The 15,528-nt window shown below is 34.8% G+C and overlaps 9 protein-coding genes across 9 annotated transcripts; 3 read left to right on the forward strand and 6 right to left on the reverse strand.

The window, feature by feature from the left end:
- Window positions 1-228: 228 nt before the first annotated feature.
- On the forward strand, window positions 229-1,812 carry AC631_03161 (uncharacterized protein; the record flags this gene model as incomplete). Its single annotated transcript, XM_015611990.1, has 1 exon — window positions 229-1,812. The coding sequence occupies one exon, from the start codon at window positions 229-231 to the stop codon at window positions 1,810-1,812; it is 1,584 nt and encodes a 527-aa protein (XP_015467195.1).
- Window positions 1,813-2,245: 433 nt separating this feature from the next.
- AC631_03162 (uncharacterized protein) lies at window positions 2,246-2,491 on the reverse strand (the record flags this gene model as incomplete). The annotated part of the gene is made up of 1 exon (XM_015611991.1): window positions 2,246-2,491. One exon carries the CDS (start codon window positions 2,489-2,491, stop codon window positions 2,246-2,248), a length of 246 nt encoding a protein of 81 aa, XP_015467196.1.
- Window positions 2,492-2,726: 235 nt separating this feature from the next.
- On the reverse strand, window positions 2,727-3,707 carry MTW1 (MIND complex subunit; the record flags this gene model as incomplete). The annotated part of the gene is made up of 1 exon (XM_015611992.1): window positions 2,727-3,707. The coding sequence occupies one exon, from the start codon at window positions 3,705-3,707 to the stop codon at window positions 2,727-2,729; it is 981 nt and encodes a 326-aa protein (XP_015467197.1).
- Window positions 3,708-4,355: 648 nt separating this feature from the next.
- On the forward strand, window positions 4,356-7,061 carry AC631_03164 (protein phosphatase regulator; the record flags this gene model as incomplete). The annotated part of the gene is made up of 1 exon (XM_015611993.1): window positions 4,356-7,061. One exon carries the CDS (start codon window positions 4,356-4,358, stop codon window positions 7,059-7,061), a length of 2,706 nt encoding a protein of 901 aa, XP_015467198.1.
- Window positions 7,062-7,227: 166 nt separating this feature from the next.
- Window positions 7,228-8,169, forward strand: AC631_03165 (DNA-directed RNA polymerase I subunit; the record flags this gene model as incomplete). The annotated part of the gene is made up of 1 exon (XM_015611994.1): window positions 7,228-8,169. One exon carries the CDS (start codon window positions 7,228-7,230, stop codon window positions 8,167-8,169), a length of 942 nt encoding a protein of 313 aa, XP_015467199.1.
- Window positions 8,170-8,298: 129 nt separating this feature from the next.
- On the reverse strand, window positions 8,299-9,579 carry MRS2 (Mrs2p; the record flags this gene model as incomplete). The annotated part of the gene is made up of 1 exon (XM_015611995.1): window positions 8,299-9,579. The coding sequence occupies one exon, from the start codon at window positions 9,577-9,579 to the stop codon at window positions 8,299-8,301; it is 1,281 nt and encodes a 426-aa protein (XP_015467200.1).
- Window positions 9,580-10,152: 573 nt separating this feature from the next.
- VMA4 (H(+)-transporting V1 sector ATPase subunit E) lies at window positions 10,153-10,896 on the reverse strand (the record flags this gene model as incomplete). The annotated part of the gene is made up of 2 exons (XM_015611996.1): window positions 10,153-10,812; window positions 10,876-10,896. The coding sequence occupies 2 exons, from the start codon at window positions 10,894-10,896 to the stop codon at window positions 10,153-10,155; spliced, it is 681 nt and encodes a 226-aa protein (XP_015467201.1).
- A 283-nt stretch (window positions 10,897-11,179) lies between these two features.
- CRC1 (carnitine:acyl carnitine antiporter) lies at window positions 11,180-11,806 on the reverse strand (the record flags this gene model as incomplete). Its single annotated transcript, XM_015611997.1, has 1 exon — window positions 11,180-11,806. The coding sequence occupies one exon, from the start codon at window positions 11,804-11,806 to the stop codon at window positions 11,180-11,182; it is 627 nt and encodes a 208-aa protein (XP_015467202.1).
- Window positions 11,807-12,594: 788 nt separating this feature from the next.
- SPC98 (Spc98p) lies at window positions 12,595-14,841 on the reverse strand (the record flags this gene model as incomplete). Its single annotated transcript, XM_015611998.1, has 1 exon — window positions 12,595-14,841. The coding sequence occupies one exon, from the start codon at window positions 14,839-14,841 to the stop codon at window positions 12,595-12,597; it is 2,247 nt and encodes a 748-aa protein (XP_015467203.1).
- Between the last annotated feature and the right edge of the window lie 687 nt (window positions 14,842-15,528).

A 15,528-nucleotide genomic window follows, 5' to 3' on the forward strand; every position in this document is an offset into this window, starting at 1 on the left:
TTTAACTTTATCACTATCACATTCGCTTTAAATACTTGAAGAAGACATTCTGATCAGGAAACCCTTATTTACTATCTAGTATATCGGTCTTTGAACGGATAACGAGAAATACAATTTAGCTAGATTGATACTTGAGGGACTCTCTACTAGAAAAAGACAGAGAAACAAAGAAAAAGAAGATAAGAGAGAAGGTGAATAACGAAGGAACAAAAGTCTTCCACTAGAACTATGAGTTATCACCAGTATATTCCAAACAAAGAACCGGCTTCTCAGTTATCGATTGAGACAATTCCATTTAATGCACAGACCAACCCTATAAATGGAGCGGGCATAAATAATCATTCGCTACAATTTTCTCCTACCAACGAGCAATTTCGGCCCATGCCTCCTCAACAGGTAATCCGGCCACAGATAGTGGACAGTTCACCTACATCTACTTCGCATGACATGTTTCAGAGCCCTACTCAGTTGACGTCGCAAATGAATAGATTTCATTTACAGACGCCGACCACCGATAGTAGTCCAGTATTTTCTAACAACAATAAAAATGGCTCCACTAACGTACATGTCTTCCAGACAGTTACACCCACCAATAGTATACCAAGGAGCAATTATCAAAACCAGTATGTTTTTACACAGAATCAGCATGCTACACCCATAATGGTGGGACAAGCTACAATGAACATGTCACCTAATGCAAATTCATACCAGCATAATCAACTGGCTAACCAACACTTGGTTCAGCAACAGTTTTTGATGCAGCAACAACATTTGATGGCCCAGAACAACCAGTTTATTCCGGCAAACCCAATGAACCAGAACATCGAGCACAAAGTCACAAAACAAGTAGATAATGATAAGAAGGTTTCCCACAGCAGAAAGTCTAGCGTGGCCTCTAGCGTCACCAAACCTTCAAAGCCAAAGAAGTCTTCAAGATCCAAAAAGGATTCATTTTCCAGCTTGGAAGATCTAAAAGCTTCGGATGTATACGAATACGATAAAGAAATTACAATAGATGATTTATTAAAGGATGATCCATTGCTTGAATTAACAAGCCCAGTGGCGCTTGAAGATGAGAGTAATGACAACAGTTTATTTTCCAGCTTTATCGATTATGATGATATGTCTCAACCACAACCGAACTTTGTTGGTTTGGGTTTAGATTTGGATTTTAACTTGAACGAAATCATGAATGAGCCTTCGACGAACGGAAGTACTGTTAAATCAAATTCAAACCTATCATTATATAAGAGACCATCTACCCCAGAACAAGATAAACTGATTGAGCAATTCGGATCTCCTAAAAAGAAATCGTCTTCTCCAAAATCTTCTAGAACGCCATCTAGCTCACCCACGAAATATTCGCTGGATAAAGTAATCCAAAAATCAGATACGTTAATTGGAGCTGTACCACGTTCGTCATCAAATTCTTCAATCAATACGACTCCTGTAAATAGGAGCCAGCCTAGTTTTTCATTGAGCGAATGTTCGAATACATTCCCCGTGAATTCAAATACCACTAATAATTTCTCATTCGTTATCGAAAAGAAATCGTTTTCGATACAGTCTAATTCAAACTCCAAGTTAAGAAGAAAGTCATTACCCAAAATTAGTCAAAAAGTAAATGAACGACCAAGCGTGAAGAAAGCAAACAGCGTGACTGATGCTAGTATAGTGAAACCTAGTAACCATACACCTATAGCGCATCATCATTCTTCTAGCTCTTTAGCTACTTCACCTAAGGTCTTGAGAAACATGAAATCAGGTATGTTACTGTTTCAACTTGACTTAAACAATAATGGGAATAAATAAAACGCTTGGGATTAATTCTCGACACCAAATTTGGTTACTTTCGACAACTACAAGTTTTTTCGGTTAATTATTTGAAAGGTTCGATACTTTTCTTGTATCCCAAACTTCAGTAAAGCTTATTTCATTTACTTCACAAATGATTCTTACACTATATCATTGTACACGTACTTTATTCTTCTAATAGCATATATATTTAATACTACTTTTCATATTTTCGGACAAAATGTTCTTCAGGTCCACTCTACAAAGCTAAGAGTCTTCAAATCTTCAATATGTATTAATGTAATTTCTAACGAAGTAAATTAAAAAGACGAAGCAAAAGACGGAGTCTTTTGAGTAATATAATGCAATGCTTAGTCTTTATTTTGACAATTTCAGGGCAAAAGATTTACCATTCAGGTAAATATTTGATGATTCTGGGTTATGTTTTCCTTTATAAGTCTTTATCTCTTGGTACGTATTCTTCACCACTTAAAATTGGAGAAGTTCTGTATAATCTTCTTAATGGGGTTTGTCCGTCACTGGAATAAGCATAGTATGCTAAACCTGCTGGAACAGCTCCCATCATTAACAAGTTAAATGCGATTGATTTTGGAGTAAAACGGAAATATGTTCCAAATGATTCTTTTGCAGCATTGAATCTTTGAAATGCTGGATCTGGTTTCAAGGTGCCTGCCATATTGCAATATATTATATGATTATTGTATAATGTTTTCTTTAACTATCTAACTTTGTATAGGCAATATAATTTGACTTCGAGGATTTTTCATTGGCCGTACAAATTACACAAAAATAAAACTGATTATAACACGACATAATTATAGTGTACATACATTAGTTCTACTATGTAAGCTAGTATACAATTGGTTAGAACTCTCGTACGACGACCGCAGAGAGCATCAATAGCGGTCCTCTTATCCAGAAGAAAGTTGCGGATGAGGTTCTGGCAGCTTTATTGACTGCAATGTTTCATTAATTTGCTTCACGTTTTCGATGTCAGTAGTCGAATTGAAGTCTGTAATATGCAAGGTTTCATTCTGGGAGTTCTGGAGATGGTCTGGTTCCAATACCCCAATGCTCTCAAGTAATTTAAAGGACTTGCCCTGTATGTATCTATCTCTCACTGTAGGCGTAAAGGTCATGTCACTGATTCCACCCTGGGAAACGCCATTCTTAAATTTGCTATGCATGTTCAGAACTTGTCCTATTAAGTCATCTACTTGAGATAGCAAGAAATACAAGTTTTCATCCAAGGGGGAAAGAGACTTTATTGCAAGACGTGCTTCGGCCGTCAATTTCTCACCATTATTATTTTCGTGGTCCAAGAAGACCAAACACAGGCGAAACTGTCTGAGCATCCGCACAAGCTTGTTGGCCTTTGTTATTTGAAGCTTTAGAATCTTACGGAGGCTTAGTTCCATGTTTATGAATTTGATCAACTTTTCTATTTCTTCATCAAGTTTATGTGAATTGTCGTCTTGCTGGAACTCTATACCCTCGTGATGCGTCAACCTCACCCATCCTTCTCTCACTAAGTCTGAAGGAACCGTGAAAATGTTTCTTAATGCATACAATTCGAATTTATCGAAATTTTTGTCAACTTGACTTTCCAACAACGTTTCCAACTTGGCCGTACCTAATTGTATTTCGTCATCCGGAATTGCAGACTTCGTGTCCTCGGCTCCCTCCATCACAACATCCTCGTCGCTGTTCTTCTCCTTTGTTATCTCTTCTAGTCGTTTCTGTTGTCTCTCATTTAAATATGTCTCCATCGCTTGTGTGCATTTATACATAATGTCATTGACCGCATTTATAACATCATCAATAATCGCAAGCGGTGGGAACCCAAAATGCTCGGTCAATAAAGCCGTAGCCCTGTAATCAGTGGCACTCATATATCGAATTCAGACCTAAACGAGAACGCCTGTGGTGCTGTTAGCTTTTAGTATTCGATCCACTGTTTGTTTTTATTTTACCGTTGATATGACTTCTACCAGGATGCACGTGACCGCGTTCCGATCAATCAGTCAATACAGTGGGTAAATTGACGGCATGGCGGCAACTTTGGTTTCATGGGGGTATTGAAGCGTTCTGGAGACCCTGTGTTATTGTAATGGCGTGTGGATGGATAAGAATATAATCCTTAATTTGGTTTTGATCATTCTGAATTAATCGCCCAGTCGTGAAATCGGGTGCTTGTGTAGTCCTTAGTCGTGAACTAGTATGCTAACTTATCGTGATTTTAAAGAAAGCAGGTAGTCTAGTCTGATGTCAAATATCGTCTATTGGAAAGCTTATAATAATAACCATTAAAGATTTAGGAGGGAATGAATTTAAACGAATTATCAATCAGACGAGAAATGCGAGCGTATTCGAAATTTCAACAAAACATAATTGCATGTAAGGAAAACTAATATACTAATTTAAATAAATAATACTACAATTTGTGAATATTTTCAATACAGAGGCTGTATATTAGAAAAGAGAAGGAGAATTTTGTAATTGCTTAAACTTTAACTGTGGATTTCAGAAAACTTTAAAAGATGTCCACAACCGAAGACGGAGGTGGCCCAGGCTACATAGATACGCTTGACGCCAAAATTATTCAGTATCAGTACTGCATTACCAAGATACAGAGCTTGATTCCAGCGATACAGAAACTAGCAGCAAAAGCTACGGAATCAAAAGAGTTACCGTTGGTGCAATACGCGGTATTGTTATGTGGAAGCATATTTGCCATTAACGAAGGAGTATTTAGCACAAAGTTGGAAATAATAGGCGAATTCAAGCTTTTCAAGCCAATACCTATTAGTATTTCCAATGCTGTGACACACATACCGTACGATAACCCAGATACCGCTGTCAAGCCATTATCGGAGTTACCCAGCCCAGAATCGGGGGTAAAGTGTTTGAAATCTCTAGAAGAATTGTGCTACAGCTGTTTACAAGGATACCAGAAAAGATTACAGCAGGCTAAGATCACGAAGGAAAAACTGAAGGTATTATCTCCTAATTATTTCGGTGACTTGGAATCGATGTTGAAGGACCAAATATTTGATAAGAGCGATAACGACTTGACTTTGGCGCATGGCTTATTGCATAAATTGCCAGAGGATCAATCTTTGTTAGAAGACGAAAACTATGTGGAAGCTTCTTTGACAGATATGGACATTGAAATGATTTTCACCATTACAGGGCAATTACGTTCTACTCTTAATCATTTGAAACCGAATCTTATTCCTTTCCAAAAATTGAGAACAATTCCAAAGACACAACAGGAAGAGTACGTTAAATCGATTTCGGATGGAAAATATGCATTGCATAAAGTGTTAATGTTGACCTTGAGATTGAATGAGATATATTCTATTTTACGAAAAGTTGGGCGTAAAATCTATTTTTCTAATTATCAGCATCTTTATGACTATAAATTAGCCTTCCAATCAAGTAATTCAAATTATTTTAAATTGAATTTGTTAAAGGAAGTGGACGAATTGTTCAATGCAACTAAAAAGAATGGAACCTTAGTTGCTAACTTAACGAGGTTTGTTAGACAGAACTCTAAATATGAAATAAGTTACAAGACTTTATTGGATTTTTCAAATTTTGTTAATCAGGCTTACACCATGCTTGAAAATATGATTTTCAAATTCGAAGAATTTGGGTTTAACTGGATTTCATCAGAACTAAGATTTAGGAAAGTTTATGGATTACCGAAAAAGACATTAATAGATGTATTCCAAAGCATGAAGGAATCAAAGAATAGACTTCAGGGGGATACGAATTCTGCAATTGGGCCTAAGAAATCGACAACAGCAGATCCGAGATCTACGAAAAGTGTCATCAACAACAAAACTGGGACTTCTCAAAAGAAACTATCTGAGAGTAAAGAGAGTAAAGATTCATCAGACAATTTAGAGAAATTTCCCGAGATAGATGAAGCTATCCCGAAATCGCTTGAACAAGATTTGAAGAAATTAGACCTAAATGATCTACTGCCTACTAAAGGATCACGTTCATCGTCCATATCAAGTCTTTCCAGTAATAACAGTTCCAATAAGTTTTCAGTAAATTCAACTAAGGCAAAACCATCATTTCAAACCAACAGGAATTCCATGTTACCTCTGCCTGCATCAAAAGCATCAAATCTACTTAATCAAAGACCAAATTCTATGTTATTTATGAATTCCAATTCTTCATTATCCACTTTCCCATCCTCTACACGAAGCGAAATTAATTCGGCTGCGACTACTACTCCATCCGGTCGTCGGAGATCAACATCTCTGCCAATCAGTCCTAAAGTATCTGTGGTGCAAGATAATACCCTTAAAGCTGCTTCAGGAGCAGCGGCAGCGTTGGCAAGAAGCAATAGTTTGAAATCACCCAATTCCCCTTTGCGTTCTCCATCTGGTTCTTTCAGCTCACCGTCAAATATGAGGTCTCCATCCGGTTCAATAAAAAGGCTGGGATCCCAAGTAAGACTGGGAAATGGAACCCAGCAGCACAATATCTCGTCCCCATCTCCCACGAGTAAACATAGTCTCATTGTGGTTGAGGAAGAGGAGAATAACAATACCACTTCAGCCAAACCGCTAACGGCAAATCAAAGGTTACAATTACATTTGAGACAAGCAACAAAGTCTGGTGCACTCATGACGCAACAAAAGGAAACATTGACTTCTGTTGTATTTGATCCGAGTGAACCATCTGCGTTTAATTTACGTAGATCCGTTGAATCGCCTCAACTGAATGAGTTATCTGATCCTCCTACGCAACAACAAGGATCCGCACAATCCCAAGGAACCACACAGCAAAACCAACCCCAAACCCGTGATCAAGTAACAAGAAGAAACACAAGGAGAAACAGTGTTACACCGCAATTGGGCAATCCAGCATCTCCGAACAATTCTTCAATGACAACAATTAATGCACAAAATACGTCTGCTTCATCGGTATCGTCTGCATCGTCTGAAGGTAACAGTGCAGGTGGCCAGGCCAAAAAAGTGAGGTTCACTGGTGTTCCTGAGTATTCAGAACTAGAAGATGCACCAACAACTTACGCTAATAGATTGTTAAAAAATTTTGCAGTATTCAAAGCTCCACCAAATAAACCTGGATTCAAGAGAAAGGATCAGTTATTAAAAACAGAAGAAAGTTTGTCTTTAAGATCTCATCTCCGTGATTCATCAGCTGGTACCTTTAGTCCACCACCTCAAACTGGTCTATCCAAGTTTAAGAATAAACTACTTTGAATATACGTATTTGTTGCATAATAGTCTACTAAATTTTTTGCTGTGCAGTGCGGCTCAAAATTTTTCAATTTTTTTTGACTTCTCATCTTGTAAGTCTTCATACAAACTGATTTATTACTTCAACTTTAGAATATATATATATATTTAATAGTATATACAAATAACCATGTCATTTGATACGAGTAATGGGTACAACGCATCCAATGAACCACAATTTAAGAAAAGAAAGCAATTCGTAGCTCCAAAAAGTACTAACCCAATTGGTAATGAAGGTATCTCTGAATGCTTTCAAAAATTTACAACATCATTATATGTATCATTAGCACCATGTCATATATCTAACCCTATTAACGGTATTAAATCACAACATTTAGATCCTTTGATCATGAGTTACTTTCCAAAAGCCAAGGGAGTATGTTTAGCATATTCAAACATCAAAATATCAGAGGACAATGTTACAAAAGATACCGATGACAATACTATCACTGTGGCCAAAATAACAGATTCGTCTCCATTTACCTTCTTATGGGTATCGGTAGACTTTTTAATATGGAGACCCCAAGCTGGAGATATATTGGAAGGATATATTTACATGCAAACAGCATCGCACATAGGTTTGTTAGTTCACGATACGTTCAATGCTTCAATTAAAAAATTCAACATACCTGTTGACTGGAGTTTTATTCCAAGTCAAGAAGATGAATACTCGGAAGAAGTCAGCGATACTACTAAATTTAAATCTTTTGGATATTGGGCTGATGAAAATAATGTTAAAATTGAAGGTAAATTAAAATTTACAATCAAATCAATTCACACTACAGGTAAAGTGGTTTCATTAGATGGTACATTGATAAAGCCAGGTTCAGAAAGAGATGCACAACCTATTTTCAGAGAGCGTCGTTCATCATCCTCGTCGGCAACCACATCGCAATCAGGTAAGCACAAGAAATTCGATGACGAGGATATACCAACAGTTACTGAAATTCCGGAACCAAAAGAAGATGACTTAAGTACTTTACCTGGCTATTCGAAAGCAAGTGATGATGAGGAAGAAGAAGACAGCGCAGTCGTTAATAACTCAGATTCTGAAGAAGAAGAATCGGATTAGATTTAATTAAAATATTTGTCTTTCAACTGCATTAAAAATATTTTCTCTTTTATATGTACAATTAATAAATTACATTAGATTAAACTGTTTATTAAATTACTTGTTTCAAATATATATACATGAACTTGTCTATTTTAGTGGTTTGTCGTCATTAATCATTCTCCATATTACGTCATTTTCCTTTGAAGTTGGTCTATCATATTTTGTATTTCTGTTCCCATAGAATAATCTGTAATACCATTTGTCTTTATTCATTAACCCAATAGGGCTGGAAGTATGGTGCAAATGGTTACCATTGCCGGTACCACCCATCATTGTTAATTTTTGAACCTTCCGTAATTTACGGAAATTTAACATCGTAATTAGAATACCCTGTATAATTGAAAAAACTACAATAGCACCAAAACCAATAGTTGAATCTTCAATATAGTTCTTCAAATTCATACCATAGAAAGCCGGTAATAAAGTAGCTACTGTAAACCCTAGAGTGTAAACCGTTATCTTTAACTCAAATAACATTAACGAATTTCTATTAGTATCCAAGATAATATTTACAATTTCTTCAGTTGCTTTAATATCATTTATCAACGACCCGGCTTGCTGAACAAACTCATCGCATTGCTTATAGTACGATTCTAACATCATTTCTAAATCTGCAAAATCAGTGGGGTTTTCAACAGTTGGATCAAACTTAATAGGATCGGTTAAGTACATCCCGGCTAAATCCTCATCATTGTCTAAGAGTTCTTCCAAAACATTTCTAATTAAAACGGCCTTTTGGTAAAAACTGGATAATTTTTTCAGCTTGATTAAGAGGTCTTGCAATTTGCTTCTATCAATTTCGTCTTCTAGTTCTGCTAATATGAGTCCACATCCCTGTAAGTGGCTTTTCAAATCTGCTTCCAAATAACTCATAACACTGATAAGAATACTTTCGAGTGCCCTAAATTCGTAGGAGATGTTTCCGGACGGTAATTTTAATTTCATTTCAAGGTCGTACATAAACAAGCCTAGCTTTGCTGCAATCGACGGTGTAGAAGTATCGAATACCATGACACTATCCTTTTTAACTATCGCCTTGATATGGAGTAGATTTACAAGGATGCAATTTGGAGAACGGACCATAATCAGAGGCACAACATCGATCGAAGAAGTATCGATTTTTCGGAGATCTCGAGGGAATAAGTCGTTGCCTTTAAGAAACTTCATTTTAGGATATTTTCTAGAAACTGCTGTAATGTTACCTTTAATGTCGAATATTGTGCACGATACATACGAATCATTCGGGGTAATTGGTTTCAATCTGTTATAAATTATTTTTTCATCATGTGTAGGTACAAGTTTATCGGGTTCAAACTGATGATCTAAGAAAGATTTTGAGGTACCATCTGTAGTATCAGCTTTGTTCATTGCATGTGTATTAGTTTCTGTGATTTTCTTCAAAATTTCTTGATTCCGTGATACTGTTGATTTATATTTGATAAACTGATTGAATAGTCCAGATGGATACCGGTGAACTATATACCTGGGTGCTGGGCATTTTATATGACGTAGAGAAGCCCACATATATGATTTGTAATGATTGATTGTGAAAAATTCAAAATTGAACCTGGTTGATACAGCTAATTAATCACTAATAAAATAATTTTTGAACTATGGAATACATCAAACTTTGCTTTTATAAAATAGCAAGCAAACAAGTATATGAAAAAGGATCTAGGTATATGAAATATAGTTAAATGAACTTAAATTGCTTGATAGATGCTTTCATTTTTTTCTCTGCAAGATTTTAGTCGCAATTTTTCTTGTTGACGTTTCGATAAGGCTAATGAATGGTTTATTTTAAATTTGTATAAAAATATGTAGAATTATAAAATAAGTAGATATGGTTATAAACCAGACAATTTAAAACAAAATGAAGATGGATTACTACAAACAAAGTTTTAACGTTATCTCTAAGCTAAAAGTAGAATGGAATAAATATTAGTCAAAGAACTTTCTGGTTTCAGAAATACCAAATAATTCTAATCTGATACCTGGTAATGCTTCTTCAGATAATAACTTCAATCTTTCTTCTAAAGTGTTATTAACTTCAATTTTTCCACTTTCGTTGGTGACAATGACACCACCGAGGGAATCTTTACTCAAGAAATTCTCTTCGTCAACAACAATTTCAACCGGGGTCTTAGACTTTGCTTCATATTCCTTAGCTGCATCTGGTGCCGCTTCTTTTGCCAAAGCAACATCTGCTTCTCTGACTTTAATAGTAACCTTCTTCTCTAACAAAGCTAACACGCCTTCTTCGATCAAGTTAGTCAAAACTGGCTTATAGGCAGATTTTTTGGACGTAGTCTTGCTCAATTCCTTTTCGGAGGCTTCGAATATATTCTTTAATACTTCTTCCTTTTTAGACAAAATCCTCAATCTAGTTTTATTACCAATGGTTGACTTGGTAATTTGCTGGGCTAACGATGCTTTTTTTAATTTTTGCTCGTAAGTAGAGTCAATAGCAGCAGTTTCAGATCTAACTATTGATGCTTTTTCGATCTCATATTCTTCGTCTGCCTTCAATCTGATTTCTTTGGCCTTTTCTTGTGCTTCCTTCTCGATGAAGGCCTTCATCTTACGGAGCTCAGTATTCACCTAAATGACGTTAGTAATCCAGTTTTTCCGTAAATTTAACTCCAATTGAAATGTATTACTTACTTGATCATCAGTCAAAGACATTGTTTTACTCTAAGCTATTGTATTATTTGTAGACAGATGTTTATTAGTACTGACATTAATCTTATCGAGGTTTAAGGAGTTGAACATTTCAATGGTGATTTTGATCCTCGCACTACTATTATTACTACTACTAGTATTACCACCACTACTACAGATATGTTGAATAAAACAAACTAAATGCTTTTTGAATAAATAATACTAATCGTACACATAAATAGCCAAAATTCCTTCATGCCTATGCAAATCAGCAAGAATGAGGAATTATGTAAAAGTATATAATGATCTAAGCGAGTTTATCGAAGAAGTTTCTAGCCAACTCAACACCCAAGAAGGTAGCAGCATTAGCTGGGAAAGATCTTGCTAATGCAGGACCAACTCCTGGGAAGAATGCTTTAATACCGCCTCTCTTGTAGATGTTTTGTGTAGTTTTAACAATCGAAATATTAGTATTTGATGATTGCTGGGTGGATTTGATGGTATCAATTGGGAAAACACCGAGCCACATGGAAACACCAGCACAACCACCAGCCATGGTGATAGCAAATAAAGATAAATCAGTATCCGGGGTGGATAATTTACGCTTGAGGTATTCGTAGGTAGCAAAATATAATGCAGATCCAGGACCATCTCTAGCTAATGTTGCAGCAGAACCCTTGAAAATGGATCTGAGACCACCTGTTTTGTACATTTCCTTGATGACTGATCCCATCGAAGTCGTTTTGGATCCGTCTTGAATTTGCATCATGACCTTGATTCTTTCAAAAGGGGCAGCGACCAAGGTTGTTGGAACAGCAGAAATGAAACCAGCCGTGGAAATATTAGCAATAGAGAAGTTAGATACTTCTTTACCAGTAAATGAAGTAACTATCTTTTTGCCGACATCGTAACCCCAAAATGAAACGGCGAACATAGGGGTGACACCTATTAAAGGTGGTAACACACCCCTGTAGAAACCGGGTAAACCATCCTTAACCAATATTTGCTTTACACATTGAACTGATGAGTTATACAAACCTGTTTGTAAACGAACTTTCACTAAATCGAAAGGATGACCTGTTAAAACAGCACTAAAATGTTAGTTTTCAAGATTTACTTATCTAAGCTCCACATCATAACACATACCAAATACCCCCAAATCCACCAGAGGCAAACGATTTAACGTTATCGACTAATACACTGTCTACTTCTTCCATTGTAATAAATAATTTTTTAATAATCTCTAGTTGATCTTTAATGAATGAAAAGAATGAAAATTTTATGGTTTATAAAGGAACTTTTCAAAACCTGGGGGTCCCCACTTTAATATTTGGTCGGTACTTTTTGTGAACCTCGGATAAATTCCTTATACCGAGTGTTTTATTGATTAATGCAATACACGTAAACCACAGACTACAATAAGAGCGTATCCTCTCTATAATATGCAGTTAGATAATTGCCGATTACTATAGGCTGTCCAAATTATGCTTTTAGACGAAATATATTTTCGAAATATATTCTTGAATATACACATTATGATTCGTAGATATAAATCAGAGCATGACGACACTTAAGCTGTGCTGTATTGGTTGTCTCGGGTTTACTATTGACCAATAATCGTACGAATTTTTTTATCGAATTACTAGTTACATAATATAATGATCATGAAAATTAGGAATGCAATTTATGCAGATATTCTAATGTCCGAAAAGCTGCAAAGGACTAAAAAAAGCGACTTAGATCTTTGAGTTCTATATCCGACCTTAGATCTTTTATAAACATGTATAACATACTTTTGTAGTTGGTCATATACAAGTCCTTGTAGATTTTATTAACAATAACTTTAAGCTTGTTTTCTAATTCTTCGAGATCGTCGTCAAACTGGTTCATATCCTCGGAACGCAAGTTTTCTTCAACATTCAAAATGGAAATGTAGTTTACAATGAGACTATTATATTCTTCTGAACTTTTTATAAAGGCGAAGCAAATCTCTAAGAATTGGTATATTTGTTTGATGTAACTCGTCCCAGAATGTTTTCCTATTTCAGTATCGCTTAGAATCTTGAAATGCGTAACCTTTTGCAAGTAAACTGTATGCATATTAATCAATTCATCAAATGTTAATTCATTCATATTATGCGTTATTGTCTTCGATTTTGGAGGTCTAGAAAAATGATTTTCATCTTTCTTCAAGGCACTGGTGAAACTTTCATTTAATATAGGTAATACACCCATGCCATTAGACAATGTTGAATGCGAAACAGGAGAGCTTGATTTAAAAAGCTTTCTGACAATTAATTGATCGAAATTATTTTCAATAATATCAAATGACAAGTATTTCACCAACGTTGATATGAATTTTATGAGCTGGTGTCTTATAAGGCAAATTGTGTTGAAAGATTTCATTAACCAAATAATTTTATTATCTCTAATTCCTAACCGTAAGCTTGAATTGGACTTTAGTTGTTTTTTCAACTTAATATACCTACTCAGAATCCTCCTTAAATCGTTTTTCTTAACGTTACAACATTCAATAAAATTTAAGTTCAACAAATAACTAAAGTGTCGTAATTTCCAAAGAAAATTAAACATTTTTAGATACTCTAATGTGCCATTATTATAATTTAAAATATGATAAATCGGCAAGTCAGATATTTTATATTCTAATGTAAACACTTCCCATCCTATGTTCCCATGACTTAGATCCAAAATTCTAGCGTCTAATCTATTCTTATAATCTGATCTATAGCTCTTCACCGAAGAGTTATTAATTGACTCGATTAATACTTTTGCTAACTGGTTTGACGTTAAACCATTTGCTGGTTCATTGAATAAAACTATTCCTCTTTCTATTATAGATTCAATAAAATCATTTGAATTCATCAATAAAAACTTTTTAAAATTCTTTAAATGATGAAACATGTTATTTTTCTCTTGCAAAACTATAGTGAAGTAGTTTAGAACTTCTTCATACTGAAAATTAATTAAATCTATTATAACATTAGATTGCATTGACTGTATACCTTGATTATTTTGAAAGATATAAGTTGAATATTTCATACTATAGTCACTAATCCATTTCAATTCTTTACAATATTTAAGAAGAAAAATTAACATTTTCCCTATTTGATATATTTTGTAGGCCATAGTTTTATTCATTGATACAAAAAAGTCAGGTATCCTTTGCGGCAAATATTCAATAATATCATTAATATGTTGTGCTTCAGTATTGAATGCTATGAAAAACTCATCGCTATTATCTATTAATTCCCCTTTTACAATCCAATGTTCAAGAATCTCGTAGTAAGGAGCTGCAATTCGCATAAAAATATTGTGTGTTAAGTCCTTTATTCTTATATCACCAAACTTTGACAAATGGTATACTTTCGATAAAAATTCATAGCCGCTTAAATTCAATTCATTGGTTAAGGAATATAAAAGTCTCAATTTCAATATAAAAGGAAATAATGCATTGTACACAGCTATTAATGAAGTTGGCTCAGTATTAAAATATTCATTAATATGATTCACATAGACATTTAATTCAGATTCTAATGATCTTAAAAATGCTGTTTTTATAGGCGAGTCTAATTTTCCTTTGTTAGAATTCACGAATGATTTGAGTTTTTTATAGATTAATCCAGCCTCTATTATATTATGGAGTAGTCCAGAATAGCTGCTATTAATATTAGCAGGTAATTCAATCGAATTCCCGTCTCGCAGAAATGACAACAATTTAGAATCCAACCCCAATAGAGAATAGGATAAATATGTCAATATAGTTTCTTCTGGTAAAGTCTCATAGTATGGTGATATGAGCTCATTTAACGGCAAGGCAGTTGTGAAATTTTTACTCCCAATTTTTGAGGTATGATTTGAAACATGATATGGCGATGATTGTAAATCATGATGTACTCTTTGTTCTTCTATATTATGATACCCTCTTGAGTTGTGACCAACGCTCGCCATTCTTGTATTTGATAATGGTAAAGGTGTTGGTTCTTCGGAGCCCTGCAAAGCATTTAAAAAAATTAAATAATTACATATCTGATCAACCGATTTCGTCTGGGAAAGGATTTGAAGGATAGATTGAAATTTGACCCACAGTTCTTGTAGCCCATTACTTATAAAAGATGTCTTGAAATGGTTTGTTATTTGGTTAATATCTATATTAGATGACGATTTGGATGATTTTAATAGATGGCTTAATAGATCATTTGTTATACTTTGTATGTATTCGTGCCCGAATTCTAGTGGTACTAATGAGTTTACTAGCCTACTAGTATAAACCCTTATTAGTTGGTCTTTATCTAGTGTCATTGCCTTATCTTTAGGACTGTAGTGCAAAGTACATTGTGATTGTTTTCTTTTGCAATTTAACGCGTTGATGTTTTGATCCTACGATTTTGTGTTACCCAATTAATACTTCATTAAAACCTACAATATGATAGTATTAAACTGTGCTACAAGGTAGTAGAGTGTATGCTAGGTAAATAAATGAGATTTTATTAAAAGTTGGAATAGCTAACGTAAAAAAAACACAATAATGTGAAAAAAATCATGTAGTATTACTTTCAAACTCTAATACCAGAACTGACTCCAATAGTTTGGATACTTGGATCAATTACGTTTGGGTTCAAATCAGAATCAGTCAAA

The sequence above is a fragment of the Debaryomyces fabryi genome (assembly GCF_001447935.2).
Source record: "Debaryomyces fabryi strain CBS 789 chromosome Unknown contig00064, whole genome shotgun sequence".
Lineage (NCBI taxonomy): Eukaryota > Fungi > Ascomycota > Pichiomycetes > Serinales > Debaryomycetaceae > Debaryomyces > Debaryomyces fabryi.